At 33.8% G+C, this 18,724-nt stretch overlaps 1 protein-coding gene across 1 annotated transcript in view; it reads left to right on the top strand.

The window, feature by feature from the left end:
• LOC117167809 (probable trafficking protein particle complex subunit 2) overlaps positions 1–13,687 on the top strand; it is a 66,929-nt gene extending 53,242 nt beyond the window's left edge. Inside the window, exon 3 of the mRNA XM_033353010.1 lies at positions 12,577–13,687. Coding sequence (XP_033208901.1) covers positions 12,577–12,675 — 99 coding nt within the window. The 3' untranslated portion in view covers positions 12,676–13,687. The remainder of the gene's footprint in view (positions 1–12,576) is intronic.
• Positions 13,688–18,724: the final 5,037 nt, after the last annotated feature.

The raw sequence follows: 18,724 nt of genomic DNA, 5'->3' as shown, positions 1-18,724 counted from the left end.
TCTCCGGGTCGTAAAGCATCGCTCTTCATCTATTGGATGCCTGCCCGCGGTTGTTCTTAGTGTCGCCTCTCTTTCTTTGTTGCCGGCTTGTTCTAGCTGTGGCAGAGTAGGCGTTCCGCTTACATAGCCCCTTTTACGGAGTAATTCAGCATGATTTCGCAGACGTTGCTGCGAAAAGAATCAAACTAGAAGGGCCTATGACAAAGCCACCGAACGCGTCCTCGGGTTGCGGATAGAGGGTCCCTGTACCAAGGGTTTCTGTTGAATATGGTTATAAAAATAAATAGGCAGTCGCGGACAATTGTCCAGGGGTGGTCCCGAAGGAATTAACCCCCAAGCGGAGGTTAATTTGAATTCAAATTTTAATCATTTCAAACCGTCTTAAACATTTAAAAGAATTATATATTTATAATGAAGATATTTACAAAAACAAACTTTTAGTATAAAAATTATAGCTGGCATTCAATTACGTAACCCTACAGTAAATAATCAATTAATGTAACCTAATGAAAAGCAATTAAAATGCAATACTTATGTAATTTAATAATGTGGAAAAACTTAAGCATCTAAAATAACTTATTAGTTTGGAATATAAAAAAAAGCCATAATTGTTTTCATAGAAACATGATGTTAAATTTTACTTAATATTTTTATGAAAATTGTAATTATTAATAAATTTTTTAACTAATTCCAGAAAAAATTAAAATATATGCACACTTAATTTCGATAATTTTATTTACAAAACTGATTACACAACATCATACACACTTGAAACATTATTTAATTGAAATAGGGATGTTTAAAATATAAATAAACTTTTATTATACAAATTATAGGCAATATTCAATTACACAATCCTAAAGTCAATAATCAGTTTATGTTAGTTAAATAAAGAACATTAAACTTCAATCTCTATCTAATTTAATGTTGTGAGAAAAAAATTAATAAGCTAATAATATTTATGAATCAGTTGAAAATATTAAAATCATTAAACAACGATTATCATTGAAATATTCAAATAATTTTTACTTTTGTTTTCAATTTGAAATTTTTTTCTTTTAAATTTAATTTAATAATAACTCCCATCTAATACAACGCTGCTAAAGGCTGGTGACCTTCTCAGCACAAAAACATAAACCCAAGATGACTCTTGGTCGCTGTTCTGCCTCGGAAAGGGCTGGAACTTTAATTGACAAAAGGCATTCACATGGTAAATGCGAAGGTCAAGTTTCAGGCGACGAATGGAAACTGAGTGTTTGGAATGCTAGGGGAGTTAATGGGCTCAAGGCAAAAGAATTTCGAGAAACTATACATGTAAGGAAACTAGATGTTTTATGTGTGCCTGAAACAAAGAAAAAGATTGTGAAACTAAAGACATAGAAAACGGCGTGTTAAAAGCCGGTTTTTAAATATGGTCAGGAGTAGATGGTGAATCACATGGTAGGCAAGGAGTAAGTCTGTTTTTAAATAAACGAGCAAAGCAGTATATCGCAGATCATGATTTTGTATCTCCCAGACTGCTTTGGGCAAGAATTAAAGTAGGAATCAGAAGATTATTTATTATAGCATGCTACGCGCCAGTTGACAGTGATCCCAGAGAAGTAAAAGACATCTTCTGGGACATTTTAAACGACACAATAAATACTTGCGATCGTCGTGAAAGAATAATTCCGCTAGGAGATATGAATGGGTGGGTAGGCATCTGAAATCAGGATACGGAAAAAGTATTAGGTAATTTTTGGAATCCAAGAATAAACTATAACGGAGATAAATTACTTGGCTTATGCTTAGAAAGGGGTCTGTTCATTACAAATACTTTGTTTAGGCATAAAATGATCCACATGTACACATGGTCCAAAGGAAATAACCACAGTATAATTGACTTTGTTGTTGCGGATGAAAGAATAAGAGAGTTAGTCAAAGATAAAAGGATTATGCGGGGTCCTGAATGCAATACTGATCATTACCTTCTGCTCTCAAAAATTAATTTAGTTCGGGAATGAAGAAAAAAGAGAACAAAGAAAACAAAATAATCACGAATAAAAATTGAGAACCTACAGAAATAAGATATACGAATAGATTTTCAAAATAAGATATCATTGTTAGGTGTGCGATCAAAGTGTGTAGTACCGCGGTTGTAGGAAGAATGTCTGGTGATGCGTGGTGGAATGATGGAATTCAGGCTGCCCAAAAAGCAAAGAAGGAGCGTACAGGAGAACTTTGAACATCGCAGGTCTTAGCAATGAGGAAAGAAATAGACGTATAAATGATTACAGACACAAAAACAGGATACTGGAACGATTAATTAAGGAAAGTTAAGATAAAATTAAAGCAGAAGTAGAGAAGAAAATACAAAATGACTTTGAATGAAGCAAGAAACTGCTTTATAAAAAAATGAAGGGAAATAAAAGTACAGAATTTGTCAACATAAGAAATAGAAATGGGGAAATGCTATATGATGCAGACGGGATACTAGAGGCTTTGAGAGACTATTTTAGGGGACAATTCGGAGATGAAGCTATAGGACACCACTACTGTGATGTTGAACACGATGCGTTAGACCTTATTGAGAAAGTCTGTGCCACTGAGGTTAGGGATTTAATTAAGGACTTAAAAAACGGTAAGGCTGCCGGGATAGACTATATTAACGCTAAAATGCTCAAACACGGTGGCGAGTACATACCACATAGACTGCGAATTGAAAAAGTTATGGTTTGAGATCGGAGACGTTCCAGACAATTGGAAAAAGGCGATTATTGTACCAATATACAAAAGAAAGGGAGATAAAAGCGACTGCAATAATTACAGAGGAATTAACTTATTAAGTACCGTGAGCAAAGTATACTCAAAAATACTTATTCGTAGGGTAATGAAAATAACAGAAGAAAAGATTTGGGAAGTCCAAAGTGGGTTTATGCCAGGAAGGTCATGTCCGGATAAAATATTTAGCTTAAGGCAAATGATAGAAAAAAGTTGGAGAGTAGGAAGAGAAGTTTTCTGTGCATTTGTTGACCTAGAAAAAGCTTTTGACAAGGTAGGTAGAAGTAAACTTTGGGGAGTCCTGAAAGAGTACGGAGTCAATGGATGGCTCCTACAAGCTATAAAAACAATATATACGGGTAGCAAAACGAGTGTAAGGGTGAAAGGGAAATTGAGTGACTCTTTTGATATTATTCAAGGAGTTAGACAAGGATGCGTTATGTCTTCATGGTTATTTATATTATTTATGGACAAGTGTTTAAGAATGGCTCTTCTCGACGAAGAGGGTGTGGATCTCGAAACAGTAAGGGTGCGTGGGTCAGCGTTCGCAGATGATAAGGTTGTTATGGCAGAGTCCATCGAAGACTTGCAAAGAATGTTGAATAAACTGAATGCAAGCATGAAGAGCATGGGCCTCAAAATTAACGCAAATAAAACAAAAACTATGGTGTTCGAAGAAAAGAGTGAGAAAACGCTATGTAATATTGTATTAAATGATGAAAGAGTTGAACAAGTTGATAAGTTTGTATACCTTGGTAGCTTATTTACTAGGGACGGGAAGATAGAGCAGAAGGTTATTTGTAGAGCAGGTCCCCTTATTAGAAGTAAAAATATATCAAATAAAGCTAAAATGGTAATACTTAACTCTATATGTGTACCGACTGTACTATACGGTAGGTAGACATGGACATATCAAGAAAAAGATAATAGTAGTGTTACTTCCTCATGTCCCTGATCTGAAATCACGCAAAACCTATCTACGAAAACGATAGCTCAAAATTGGTGTTGGTCGCCAAGAGCGAATGCGCCAACCAGATACGCAATAGAGTATTCTCATTAAGCCATAAAATTAAAAATGGCCGTACCTCTGATGTGATAACAATGCCCGTATACCCCTATTGTTTACATGTGTTACTGTAGTTTTTAAAAATTGTTTGGATTTTTCGAAAGGAAGCTTGAGTATTTGGCAAAATTTTCGGGTGATGTCAAGACCCGATATATTCAAAAAATCAAAAAATTTGGTCCGTACGCTGTTGGAGATACAGCATTTAATGAAAATATCAGTTTTGACACCGCAAAACAAGTAAAAGCATGTAAAAGTTTGAAAAGTTATAAATTTTATGAAGCTGATTTTTGATGTGAAAGTGTAGTGCAAGCGGTTCAACGGTACTTTTCTGCTTCTGACTGAGGTTAGTGTAACAGTGTAGTTTTTTTAGCTTTAAATGAGTGTTTTTAGTTATAATTTATTATTTTCTATGAGTATGCACATTAACATTAAGTATTGTTCCTGTGAAACATAGCGTTCGTTTCAAATTACATTATCAAATTCCAATGCTGATTTAAAATGCGATAGGAGTTTTTATTGAAATTTGAAGGTTAGTAGTAGTCTCTGGCTAGAGCGATCTGTTCGCAGAATTAAAAAACTCAAGTGATGTCATTAAAAAGTTGTAACATTGCATTCTTCTTTCCCACTTTAAGATAAGTAAGTGTTATTTTCACAAAAATCTATTTTTGTAAGCAAAATTACGAAAAATTTGCGACTCGAAAAACTACGAAAATTTCAGATTTTTAAAATAAATTTTGTTGAAATTGTCCTCATTGGTAGAAAATGAATCTTCTTGGTCAGGGCAAGTAAATAAAAACTTATCAGGAGCCGTGTTTTTCTAGCTGGATGTTTTCGTAATTTTCATAGAAAAATACATTTTTGTGAAAATAACACTTATTTACATTAAAGTGGGAAAGAAGAATGCTATCTTACAAATTTTTGATGATATCACTTGAGTTTTTCTATTATGCAAGAATATCGCTCTCGTCGGAGATTGCTCGTAACTTAAAAACCTGAATAAGCTGCCCTCGAATTTTACATCAGTAATGTAATTTGATAACGCAAATTGAAACGAATGTCATACTTCACAGTAGTCTTGACATCTCCTGACAATTTTTCCAAATATTCACTCTGCATTCGGAAAAACAAAAACAATTTTGAAAAACTGCGGCAAAACATGCAAACTATAGGGACATAAGGGGGCTGTTATTCCCTCAATGTCTGCTCGGAGCGCTTGACGTCACTAGTAAGAATGCTCTATAATTACCCAAAGGGACGTGAGCGGGATATCTGGGCCCAAGCTAGAATCAGCCCTCTGACGAGTGAAGGTAGAGGGGGTGGATCAGTCGTAATACAAAAATTTAAACAAGTAGAGAATTTAATTTAGTCTTAAACCGAATCTTGCTCGTGAATAAAGAAAATCAAGTAGGATTAATATAAAATGGTGATGACATTTATTTCAAATATCGTTTCTTTTCGTAACCAAGTTTACAATGGCAAAAAATTCGCAAGAATTGACGCGATAACTAAAGGCAAAAAATTATAAATGCTCGGTCGATCAGCTAATTCTCCAATGGCTATTTAATTCTAAACTTCAATACGTGAGCTCGTTATTCTACATAACCTACAAATACCTGAAAACGAAATTTTACACGGGGTTAACTGATTCCAGATAATCACAAAATTAATTGCGGCAATTCGCAACAAAAATTCATAGAGGTCGCAAAGCGCGACCGTCTCTCGGCTCGTGGCTGCCGAAAGAGAACGTGGCATGTCGTTTATCAAGCTCGCAGTTTCGTCTCCTCTGGACGAGTTTCTACCGGCACAGCGCGGTTTGGCTGCTTTCTCGGCGTTGTCCTGGGATTGGTTGGTTCGAATCTCACCTCGCTCTTTCCGCTCGTGGTGCCTGTTTAAGAGATGGTGTTGGGCGGCTCAATGGGTACTCTGTAACTAATAAAATATATCTACACGGTAGATCCGTAACATTGCCTGTAAATGAGGAAGTTCTCGTTCTCTCTGGAGCGAGAGTGTCCGCATTAGCAAAAAATACGGCAACAAGTCTAGGGCTTCTCATCCTGATCGCGGGAGTCTTGATGTAGGCTGGGCTTTCAGTCCAGTGCTTTAAGCATTGAGGGCCCTGTTGGGGGATGTGAGTACTTCCTCTGACAAAAAATTATTGGTGTAGAAACAAGCATAGCTCCGTACAAATAAGTTCGTTCACAAAGCCTAGAAAAAATGATCCTAAGTCATCCCTGGCTCTGGAGGCATCTCAGGTTCCCATCCAGGTTCCCGTAATATTGGAAACAGCAAACGGAATGGCGGGATCCAGAGTCAAATTCAAATCTTGATTCTTGATTTTGACTATCGACAGCAAGAAAATCCCAGTCCTCTGCTGGCCTACAGAGTTCCAAAATCCCTTGATTTCCCTGTTTGAGAGTGTCGATGATGAAAGTTCATAAATAAGAAACACAAAATACCCTACGAATTAATCCTAATTTCTTTAAATAATCCTAAGCGTGCCCTTGAAATACCGTGTCACATGCCGAGAGAACAGATTTCACCACAAAAATTAAATGATAAATAAAACAATTTAAAATGTTGTCTTGTTACAATATATATTAACAAAGTAAATCATAAATTACCTTGCTGAAACATTAAACCAATTTACATATTATAATAAAATTATTCTACAACTAAATTACATAGTTGATAGATTAGCCCTTATGATAAGTCAGAACGTTAAAAAATTACTGAAATACATTTCAAATATGTTTAAAAAGTTAATGAAAACTCACCTAAATTAAATACGCAATATTGTTACATATTACGCATAATTATCATTGGTAAATATATAATAATAATTAATTATGAAATCTTATTCATCTTCCTTTATTATCAGCGATCGATAAACGAGATTGATTAATGAAATACGTAGGCTTAGGATTCGGCGAACAATATGATTCATTTTACTTTATTATGCGAAAAAATAGACGTATTATGCATAATAATCATTCATTGCAAAATAACAACTGTCATTAAAAGTAATGTTAAAAAGACATAAATCAAAATAATTATCAGCGATCGATAAAATTAGAAATCTAATTTTTTAGTTCTATTAATTTAACGTTTAAAAAAGAGGTCACTGCGACTTACGAACTGGCAACTATCATCTCGACAATCATTTCGATACCATGGTTTCGACATGATGATCTAGACCATTGGAGGTTACGTGTTTTTATAGAAAGGATATTTCTTTTCTGTAACTTGGCTTTCTACCTTGTGCATGATTTTAATAGATAGTTATACTGAAAAAGTACCATCAAACATTTGTGTACATTATACTTGTGATGAAAATAATGGTGATATTGAAATATTGAATGATGTACAACAAAGAAACACTTTGTACAATAATTAAAACTCTAGTTACTATTACAATTTTATATAGAAAAGTTGGTCTTCCCAAGCGCTCCGACAGATATTTCTTATCTACAGCGGGAATTTCTCCTAGCCGGGCAGATCTTCCCTGGGTCATTGTCTTGATGAAAAATCAGTGGGGTCAAAATTGTTTATTTTTTGGAAATGATATATACTTTCTGATAATCCAAGAGCCAGCGACAATTTTTTGTCAATAATTTATTTCTGCCTAATACTTTGGTGAATGCTGAAGAGAGGTGTAATGTCAGTGTAGTGAGCGTCAGCTGGGGCACTTTGGGTACAAATAAGAAATTTAAACGCGTAAATATATATTTAAAATATTTAAACGTACGACTCGTGCGATGTGCCAACGAGCGCGCAATGTTACGTAGGATAAATTCACATAAATTATTTTCTTCTGCTTCAAAATTTCTCAGGTAATAGTCGACATAACACTTGAAATATTAAACAAATTTCGCTGGCTGTATGTAGGTCGAAAACCCGCCAGCTAGCGTATTATACGTATATAGGCGAGCGCTGCTCGCGCCTGGCTCCGCGTTATACATTTCACTGCCTCAGCTACGGGTTTTCTACCCACGTACAGCCAGCTGAAGTTTATTTTTATGGAAAATATCATGTAAATTATCATCTGAAGAAGTTTTAAGCTTAAGAAAATCATTGAATTAATTGTTTTACACTTTTGCATGACCAGCTGATGGGTTTTTCACCTACATAGAGCGAGCTAAAAAGTTCTTTTTTTATTTAAATATTGTATTAACGGTCAACTCACAAAGTTTCAAGCCCCGGCTGACGCTAAATACACTTACATTACACCGTCCTGAAGCATTCCCCAAAGAATTAAGCGGAAGGAAGTTGGTCGCAATAATATGTTGCTGGCTCCAGGATTATTAGAAGAGTTGGCAAAAAATATCGAGCATCTAGTTGATAAAAACATCTAGCATCTAGCTGAGAAAAAAATGACGTTCAAATAACATGATTTTTGCAAATAATCTTTGTTCTCCCGAGATATGCATTGGAAAAAAATGTATTATATACTCAAAGGAAATTTTAATAATAATATTATTATATATTTTTCTATTTTGGAGTATTTACTATTATTTGTTAGTAGGTAATTACTTTCATTATTCTTTATTATTATATTTTTCGAAAACCAACCTTGATAGTTTGGTTTTGGGGTATGTTTTAAACGCATCTATTAAAGGATGATCTCACTAATGTTGAAATTAAAGTTATGATTCCTAAACAGTTGTATAGATTAATTTAATTTTCGTAGTTATTTTTCCAAGTTGTGTGAAAAGCAGCCCTCACAGGGTTGACTCTAGAAATATTCTTCAGGAAATCTTTTATCGTATTTTTAAATTGTAAGAATTTTCTCAGTGCACCAGTACTAATGCTTGGTCGGTATCCGTCGCTTATCTGTTGAGTGAAAATATTTTTGCAAGGGTTGTTTCTTTCTTTTGTTTTAATAATAAAACTTCACCTTTCTGTCTGTCAGCGTAGGAATCTGTTTTTTTACTCAAAGTGTGCGGACATTCGCCGAGATGGGTATGGCGAAGGAATAACTGCAGTCACCGACACAACATTGGACTCTCGTTCATGCAGACACTGTTGTCGATACCGCGCTCCTGATTGGTTTAGCTTAAATATTTTTTAAACCAAAAGCTAAAACTTTAACTGATTTTTGAAAAAAAAATTGTGTTTATTTTCTTATACTTTTTACACAGCGATATAAGTCCGTACAATTGAGTCTGGGATAGCCTGTATAACCAGTATACTACGCTATTCTGGCTATTGTTATTACCGCATCAACATGCAGTTTCCAGGTTAGTTTAGGGAAAAATTAAAGCATAAATACTTACCTGATGTAGAGAAGACGACTTTTTTGCCATGAAATTTCGGTTTCTGGAGATCGGACGTTTCCTGCATCTCGTGAAGCCCATAAGTTCAGTTTTATCTCAGTTACCAAATAGGCCATGGTCATTGTATCAATTCACAATAATTTTGCGAGCACTTTGCATGTGTGGCACTAAAGGTCCCTCATGATTTCGTGTTACTAGGGTATCAAGGTCATCTGCATACCTTTTTATGTAAAAATCTGATTCATTTAACCTACGAAACAAATCATCGATAGCGAGTACCCACGGGATGGAAGGTGGAACTTCTCCCTGTGGAGAACCCCTTTTTACCTCGCTCTAACGTTGCAAGCGTATGGAACGCAACTGTCTGGGAACGCTGCAATTTCTACATTGCTGTTCGTCCCGCTTTTTTACTACGGGAGATGAATGCATGAAGTTCGTCAGCGGTGGATTTTCTGTTCTGTGAGGAAAATTGATTTCTATGGAGCAGTTTATTTAGTAAGATTTCTTCCTTGATGCGAAAGTCGACCAACTTTTCGTATGCTTTCAACATGAAAAAAGTATTCTCGGATTTGTTATAGAAATGGCTTTGACATTCTCCATGCCACAGGGGTTTATCCCATAGCTATGCAAGTCACAAGAATTTTACAAATGTTCCCATACAACATCGAATTCCAATGACCCAGTAATTTTTGATTGTGTTGTTATCAGGTTTGCCATCCTCCAGTCATCCCCGCTAGCTCTTTGATCTGAACTGTCAGGGCAGTACGGTGAAATAAACCCCTCCTCCGATGGTTTACTAGTTTCCGAAACAGAAAAGTGCACCTTCACAAGGTTTTCGAGAATTTCTCTAGCTGCCCCCTCCATGAGTTCCCCTTAGCCGATTTTATTTCGTTAGTATATCTGGCTACACTAATCTTATACAAGTCCTTCTTATCATATCCTAGTCGGGTTGTCAATACGATGAGGATGATCGTCCTCATAAGATTAGTGTATGGTCCTCTGAACTATATGCACAGCAAACTCCAGCTCATTAATTGATCTAACTATCTTTAGGAATAATTGCCAAGGACTTTTTCACATCAGATCCAATGATCAGTGGCCGTCCTTTCGAACTACAATAATCCACCGAACGTATTCATTACTCTGATGGTGGCCGGTCCAGAGAATCGAATAAGGGGTATGTTGAATAAATCACCATGAGCTGAAGTCTTCCTCGTCTTTCGTGTTCGATTTCAATCAATACCAGGTCCTTGGTATAGAACCTTGGTAAGAAAATATAATCGATATCCCTTTCCATATAAATCGCTATCCTGGGAGTTTCAACAGTTCTGCTGTCAATTATAAAGCCGCATGTTTGACTTCACCCTTCACCTCTACTCTACAGTATTAAGATTTTTGAATTTGAGAGAAACTGTGTGTTTATTATAACATATCTGCTTAAGATGGCCAACGCAAATTAATAGTGGTTAAGAATAATTTGCATGAAATCCACATCCGAAGAGTAAACGCTGTTCAGTTAAAAATCAGCGCTTTCCATCGATTGTTCCGAAGGTTCTTCTACTATCCTCATAGTCTCTATTGGACTAAAAAGAATTTTTAACTGGGTCTTTTTCATCCTCATATATCGTTTACAGTCGATCAATTCAAGTCTTTAGACTACCGAAGGGTCCGTACTCTGGATTAGCTGGATTATTCTAATTCTTTCTTCACATAGATAGAATACTCCCCTGTTTTTAATGTGAGATTTTGGACTGCCAACCCTTTTGGATCGTTGATGGTTTTCAGAAGTACCGAGTATCCGTAGCATAAACTTGGCAGGCTCAGGAAGGTCCTTAGTATTAATGGCTTTGAGTCTTGCAGCTTCCCATAGTTTCAAATCTTGATGACTCATGCTTAAGATACCTCATTTGGGAAGATGACGGTAAGTAAGTTGTTTTTATTGAAAGTCTTCAAACCTACGGGAAAATCTCACAAGGTTTCATTTCTGCGATCGTAATATGCAGGGCTGCTTAATAGCCATTGCCTATTCTAAGTTGAGATTCTCTTTCGAGAATCCTTCAGACACAATCGCCAATTTCAGAAGGCTTTGAAGGACGAGACTATGAGGCACCTCCATCGGTAACCCTGCCCCTCTTAAATACCCCATCTTGTATAGGTGTGTTGCCATCAGACCCGGGTTTTTTAGGAGTCCACGTTTTAAAGTTTACCTCAGCTTGTAACCAAATTTGCTTGCGTTGATATTCATTCCCGGCAGCACGGCTGTACTTTATTTTCTTCAGATCCTTCTTGGACCCAATATTCTCGTTGCGTTTAGTCTGGCCCCTGGGACTATTCAAATAAAATTTCAAAAATAATTTTTTCTGCTATTTTGTATTATTATAAAAAAAAGTCAAGACTTACAGTTACTGGAATGTGTTTGATGGTTTAACATACCATCCATTAGTTATTCAAACAAATTTAACTTAATCAGATTTAATTATATATTGAAGTCCTTCGTTAAATGGCCTATATGTTCGCTCAACCTCACACTCACCTATAAAATATGGTTCTTCTAATACTAAACATGTGCTGACAAATAACACTGCAAGGGACATTTAAAGCGTATTAAAAACTCTGTAATTAGAACGAGAAACCAAAACTAATTTTCTGCTTTGAAGTCCGCAAGCAATTCTAAAGTTGTATATGTCTTGATAATGAAGAAAACTGCTCGAATACGGTACACTCACCCCTTTCGGATGGATTTCCGGGACTATATTTACCGAAATTTTATGACAGTTATTTGAAACATTATTTGTAAGGTAACTGACCAATTTTTCAAATGGCTTAATCTATTTTTTCCTATCAATGATTTTTCAAATTTTTTTTATTTGATAAAAAAAGAACTTTTTGAAAATTTAAGCAAGTCTGGATCTAATATGGTATATATACCAAAAACTTTAAAGTACGTTAAAAGTAGACAAGAAAATTAATGAGAAAGAGTTCCTTTTTTCAAAATACTGTGTCGGTCAAAATTTTACCCCACTCCCCAGCCATTGAATATCGACATTTGCTTATTTCAACGTGATAACAATTTTTAATTTAACAAAGTAATCATATTTCTGAATTCGTTCAAAAAGATGTACATTTAATAAAAATATAAAATTCGTTAACCTTTTTATCTAAAAATAATAAAAACTTTATTAATTTTTAAAAATAGCAATTTCATCATTTTTGCACGGTTAGTTGGATACAGAAAAAGAATTAATTTCTATGGATGATTTTCTCATGTGTAAAAGATAACTAAAAGAATCATTTTGATTTCACGTACATGCTTCACAAGTTTTTTCATGGTAAAGAAAAATATGCAAAATGCAAACATCTCTTTACTTTTATAATTTACGGTTAATTGCACCATTCCTACCATGAAATACATGGTAGTGTAAAAATTTTGTTTTCATTGTTATTGTCAAGTGTTCATGAAAACCTATGTTATTTCAGTACTCCATGAACCCGTTTTACAAGATAAATACATCAATCAAGTCAGTTGGGTTTGAGAAAAAAGCGCAGCTATATGGAAGGAAGTATTTAATGTCATAAGTATGAGGGAAACATGTAAAGCGGAATCGTAAAATAATTTTGCGCCCAAAAATGAATTTACGTGTATTTTGTAAGTTTTAGTTGTAAGTTTTATTTTTAGCTTTATTTTGTACTCGAGTAAGTTACTGTATTTTTCTTTGCAGTTTTTTGGTATTACTAGCGCATTTGACAAAAAAAAGATGCTCGATTCTATTCTATATGTGTTCATTCATTTGTTAATATTTTTAATGCAAATTTGGAGACGATTGTAAAATAAGATTTCTCAAAATATAACAGGCTAACTGTACATCAAGCCAGTTGAATGTATGGTTAGATTTTTGTTGTATCGAAAAAGCCAATATTCAACACGTGTCCAAAGTTGCATTTAAAATTTAAGCAAAAGACTGCAAACTTCTATTCAATTACTATCGGAGCTAAAAAGAGGATTTTTCTCACAAATACACTAAAAATAATAGTTATTACCAAAAATTGCTAGATGATCAAAAAAACTGCAACACCAACGAAGAACTTATTGTTAGCTTTGGATCGCTCTTTGTGCTTAAAACATACGAAATCAGACTGATTTGGTCACCCATTTCTCGAATATCAGACGTGTTTATAGAATTTTTGTACGGTGATTGCTCCGACAATAAGTGTAAGCGTTCGATCAATTTAATAGTGAGCCAGATACAATTATAATAAAGATTGATGTTAATTGTTTTTTATTGTAATGCTTTAGTCATTTCTAGGAATTGTTGCTTAACAACTTTAACGGCTTTGGGTGCCAGGTAAGTCTACACAAATACTACAAAAATTGTGATACTAATTTGATTAATTTTTACTAAATTTATGAATAGAAGCGGAGAGGGTAAAGGTAAGATCACTTCAACGCATAAAGACAGGTAGCGCTTGCAGCTAGCAAAGCCTAAAATCGCTGCTGGGTCAATTATTGTTGTATATACGTGATTTTTAAAAAACTGTTAGTAAAAATACAATTGTAATTACAGAAAAAGTAAAGCGCATATAAGAAATTTTATGTATGTGTATGTATGCAAGTATCTTTGTTGCCTCTGAGATCACAAAGTTCTATGGCAATATTTGTTTTAATATATACACTCTCAAAGCGCCAGTTTTTACACTACCAAGGCATAAAGCGCATGACAATGCTGCTTGGACGTATACTTTGAAACTAGTATTACCATGCGAGAAAAGCTTTCTTATGATCGTGCTATGCTTACAAGAAATACTTGCGATATCTGTATGGTTTTCTTTTTACGGAGGGCTTAGGCTCTGTTACGTCCGCAAATTTGTAATTTGATTAAAATAACGTACCCTCATGTAATAAATGTACTACTGACGATAAAGCACAAACTGTAAGGTAATTATGAGTGGAATACCGCGTGAGAACATAGACTCGAAAGATACAGACAATTGAATGACAAAGAAAAACTTCTCACTAGTTCTGTTAAGAATAGGATAATTAAATAGAGAGAAATTACGCAGACATACATATATGTTCGTAAACTAAACATATGCATATAGTAATGGATAAAGAAGCAAAAAATACGAATATATGTAATCAAATATAATCTAATGTTCTCAAACTAACAGAAGATGCACCGAAAACAATGTACTAGGGATTAAATAAGTGAATAGTTAGACAGGCTGTGACCAAAAGTGTCTGACTAGATACAGTGATTATAGTTAAGTTAAGACTTAAAGTTCATACTCCTGAAAGGTCATGAGAAGAGTCACTGTGACTGCCGGGAATCCCAACAAAACGAGTACATTAGTCATTAGTGCAACTCACCTCACGGTTTTCGATATAAGCACCGAGACTCTCAAGAGGATTTATTAAAGTTATGAAAATGAATTTAAGATTCTGTCCGCAATTTTGAATATTTTTGTCTGATTTCTTGCATACGTCTTCTAAATATAACTCTCTCGGCTTAGACGAAGCCGATTTTTGGATAAAATATTTATATTTTGGTTAATAACCAAATTGGAGAGAACAATAGAAAAAAATTGCAGTGACGCTAAGTGTAGCCGTGTGTGGATCCTCGCAGCACTCTCCATCGACCCTAGTAAAACTCACGAGGCAGACTCTCTGAAGTGCATTGGATTGCTCGTAAATAACGACCAATTTCATTATTATGATATGCAGACCAGTTACAAAAACTGAAATCAGGAAGATATGACTTGATTCGATTGTAATCAGCAGAATTATTTTATTGATATAATTTGAAGAAATTTAAAAAAAAATTCATGAAAATCGGTTAATACTTGCCGTAATAATGGGAACATTGACCTATATACAAAGTTTACCATTTGCCGAAAACTTCACATGTACTCCCTCAGGCTGAATAATGAGTATTCAGTTAAAAAGTACTGATTGAGAAGTCTTATTAACCTCCAATAATAAGCCTTACTAAATTAATTATTAGTTTTCTAGTTAATATTGTGAGAAAATCTTACTATTGCAGATTTCCATACCTTTGTGTTCGGTAAATATCATTTCGTGGGTTTCCAAGTTCGAGTCCAGCTTTCGGGAAATATTTTTAATTAAAAAGAAAAACCGAATTCTGGTAATGACTACGCCTACTTTTATTGCAGGTAGGCCTTCAATCTTTATATAATTTTCACATTATATTTTCAACGAATTACAATTTATACTCAAAAAACCGCTGTCCATATTATTCTCATTTTCTGATCGTTTAATTCGCACTTGTAAAATATATATTTCAGCTCTTGTTGCATTCTTCAAAAAATTTTCATTTTCATTTAGAATAAAACTACGCGTCCAATCGGAAAATTATTCATAAAATTTTTATATGAGTTTTCACTCTTTTTGTAAGAGCAACTTTTGTCTTTTCATGTTTTTTCATAGCTTGTGTCGTTTTTCCAAAAATTTTACTGTTTTTATTTAGAAAGTTTTTTACGATTCAAACAAAAACTGCACATGCTATCAAAATATAATCAATTACATGTTACAATGTTGTATCTTAGGCAGTTTTCCTGCAAAGTAGAATGTTTCGAAAAAATTTTAAAAGTTATTGCGATAATGTTGTACGGCTTTCAAATAGCAACGTTCTTTTTATCGAAAAAAGTCATAAAGATAAATCGATCGAGTTTCCGAATCTAATATTTTATTGTGTTATTTTTAATGCTGTTTTTTATGAATGAATAAAAAGTTCGTGAGCGTCCGAAATGGATTTCCAGCTCCATAAGAAGAATTTTAATTACTATTAATTAAACCAATTTTTAAAAAGAATTTAAAACAATGGACTTTTTGATCCATATTCTGGTTTTTCATTTGTTTTCTCTAAGGTTATTTACTATTACGTATATCAACTTCAACTTTGATGAATTCTTCACCTAAAAATTTTACGTTTTCTCGAAATTATAGTTTCGACATTGTTTACGGAATTTTAATGATATTTTTTATATAAATTAAAAAAAAACTTTTAAATCTCAACATAAGAACAAATCAATGAGCACACATGGATATTTAATGATGGGAAACCTTGAATGTTAATTTTTAATAGACAACAATCTTCGTAATGTAATTTCGTTGAGCTACTAATATTATAACTTTATGTATATATCTTTAAGTTTTTTTAGAATAATTTCATTTTTTTTTATTATGAAGAGGGAGTCAGTTTTGATTCCAAAACGTCATATTTTAATGTTTGACTAGCAGTGACAAAGAAGAAAGAAAATATCTATTTTAGTCTGGAAGTAGTTGTGAACCTTTGTATTTATTTATGTAATTAATACATTTCTAGACGTTAATTTTACGAAGGATTAACATATCCAACTTAAAAATGAACATTAGTTCAATTTTTTCTTCGGTCTTACGATCAAGTTTGAAATAAAAAGACAAGGAAATCTGAGTCAATAATTTAATCAAAATATAAAAATTCTTCTACACCTCGCGACGTTTCGATCTAATCTGTCGGTCATCCTCAGGCAATACCTGATACAAAATTATTATAAAAATTAGCTAATTTAAAAAAAATTAATATTGTCGTAGAGAAAATTATAGTATGAAAAGCAAAGTCAATTAACTTATATAGGATTTTTGCACATAAAAAAATTGTAGTTCGATGAATAAAAGTGAGAGGGCTTGAAATAATTTCCGAAACACATAATTTTTTAATTGGGAAAAACCTCAAAAAAAGACAAGAGGCTCCCAATAATTAAGGTTACATTTTAAAATACTTGAGCGAACCAACGATAGTCACACGACGGACAAGCAGGTAATGGTGACAGGAAACTAAACTTGGGTTATGTTACATATTTAGTACAGAGTTTTCAATATAGAGGGCCTAATTCCACTTTAGCGAAAATTTACTATTTTCTTTATTTTTAGAAATTTACTATTTAATTTATTATATTACATAGACTAAAATACCAACAGAGAGATTTATTTTAGAAACAATCACAAATTGGAAAATTGTTTTATAAATAAGAAAGATTCTAAAAAAATTGAAAATTTGTCAAACGTAGTTTATTTAATAAAATGCAAAGTTTGCAAAAAAGTTTATGTTGGTGAAACAGGTAGAAGGTTAAAAACAAGAATAGCTGAACATAAAAGAGATTGCAGGATTGGCAATTTGAACACAGGTTTATCACAACACCCTCTATATTGAAAACTCTGTACTAAATATTTAACACAACCCAGGTTTAGTTTCCTGTCACCATTACCTGCTTGTCCGTCGTGTGACTATCGTTGATTCGCTCAAGTGTTTTAAAATGTAACCTTAATTATTGGGAGCCTCTTTTCTTTTTTTGTGTTGTCTTTTATGTGTTTCGGAAAATTATGTGTGTTGAAACGTCGCGAGGTGTAAAAGAATGAAAATTAAACTAATATTCATATAAAAGTTGACTATTTGGATCGATCGGAGAAAGAAATTTTGCTTCTTAATAAGAAGTTTGTTTTAATTTTGATTAGGATTAACATATCATCTGTTTCGTCACCTTATTCATCTTATCTCAATGTTCATTATTTCAAATTCAAGTGCACAAAATGAAAATGATCATTTTCATCGAGCAAAAACGTTAACTAACTGCTTTAGTAAGATTTTCTTACAAGATTAACTAGAAAATTGATATGATTAATTTAGTAAGGCTTATTATTCGAAGTTAAGGCCATGTGATGAGTATAACAGCTGATCAAGTCAGCCCTACGATCAATATTTTTTCACCCATATTGAAAAATAAAAGTTTAAATAATGCGGAAAGTTTTGTCGGGAAATGTTAATAAATATTAGAGGATCGTTTGTGGCCTTGCAAAGAGTTGGAGGAAGAAAAAAGTTTATTCATGCAAATAATGATTATCGACGGACACATTTAGGTTTTACAGCAGAAGTTTGACTTTTAACTTTCTCTGACGGTAATCATGCAATCTGTTTTACATACAAACCCCTAGAAGTTCAAAATTGTCTACTCGCTGCGCCAGTGCTGCTTTGACACAGCTAATACCAGACTGATACGTATGTCAGACCAAATATGTTTATTTGCATTTCAAGTGCAAACATTAGTTTTTGCATTATTTGTGCATAATGTTCGTGAGCGATTTTTGCTGTTTTTCCCCACTTTGATAAATGTAAACCTCATAACTAGCCCATTGACAACCTTGCAAATTCCTTGCAGGGTTTGTCGACAGCGCACGATCGGTATTTCTCCAGAATAGTAATTAAAAACAAAATTTTCACTATTCTAATTATTTAGGACCAGAGACACATTCTTGCATTCCTTCTATTTATCGTGCCAAATTTTTAACACGATATCGCATTCCGAGTGGACGTAAGTTGGGAAAGAAAACTTCCACTGGTATTTTCTTTAAAAAAATTTTTTCCTAAGAATTTCCACCGGAACAAAGCAGAGACATGGACTTTATTATTTCCTCTTTCATTTTCCAAACTTTTAGAGCGATACCTCATTTCGTTTAGACGTAAGTTGGGAAAGAAAAATTAAAGACCCGGTTTGGTCACGTGACCCTCTCGTCACATGGCCTTAATAAGACTTCTTAATCAGTACTTTTTAATTAAATACTCATTATTTGGAT

The sequence above is a fragment of the Belonocnema kinseyi genome, chromosome 2 (assembly GCF_010883055.1).
Source record: "Belonocnema kinseyi isolate 2016_QV_RU_SX_M_011 chromosome 2, B_treatae_v1, whole genome shotgun sequence".
NCBI lineage: Eukaryota > Metazoa > Arthropoda > Insecta > Hymenoptera > Cynipidae > Belonocnema > Belonocnema kinseyi.
This window is presented reverse-complemented; position numbering and strand designations above follow the sequence as displayed.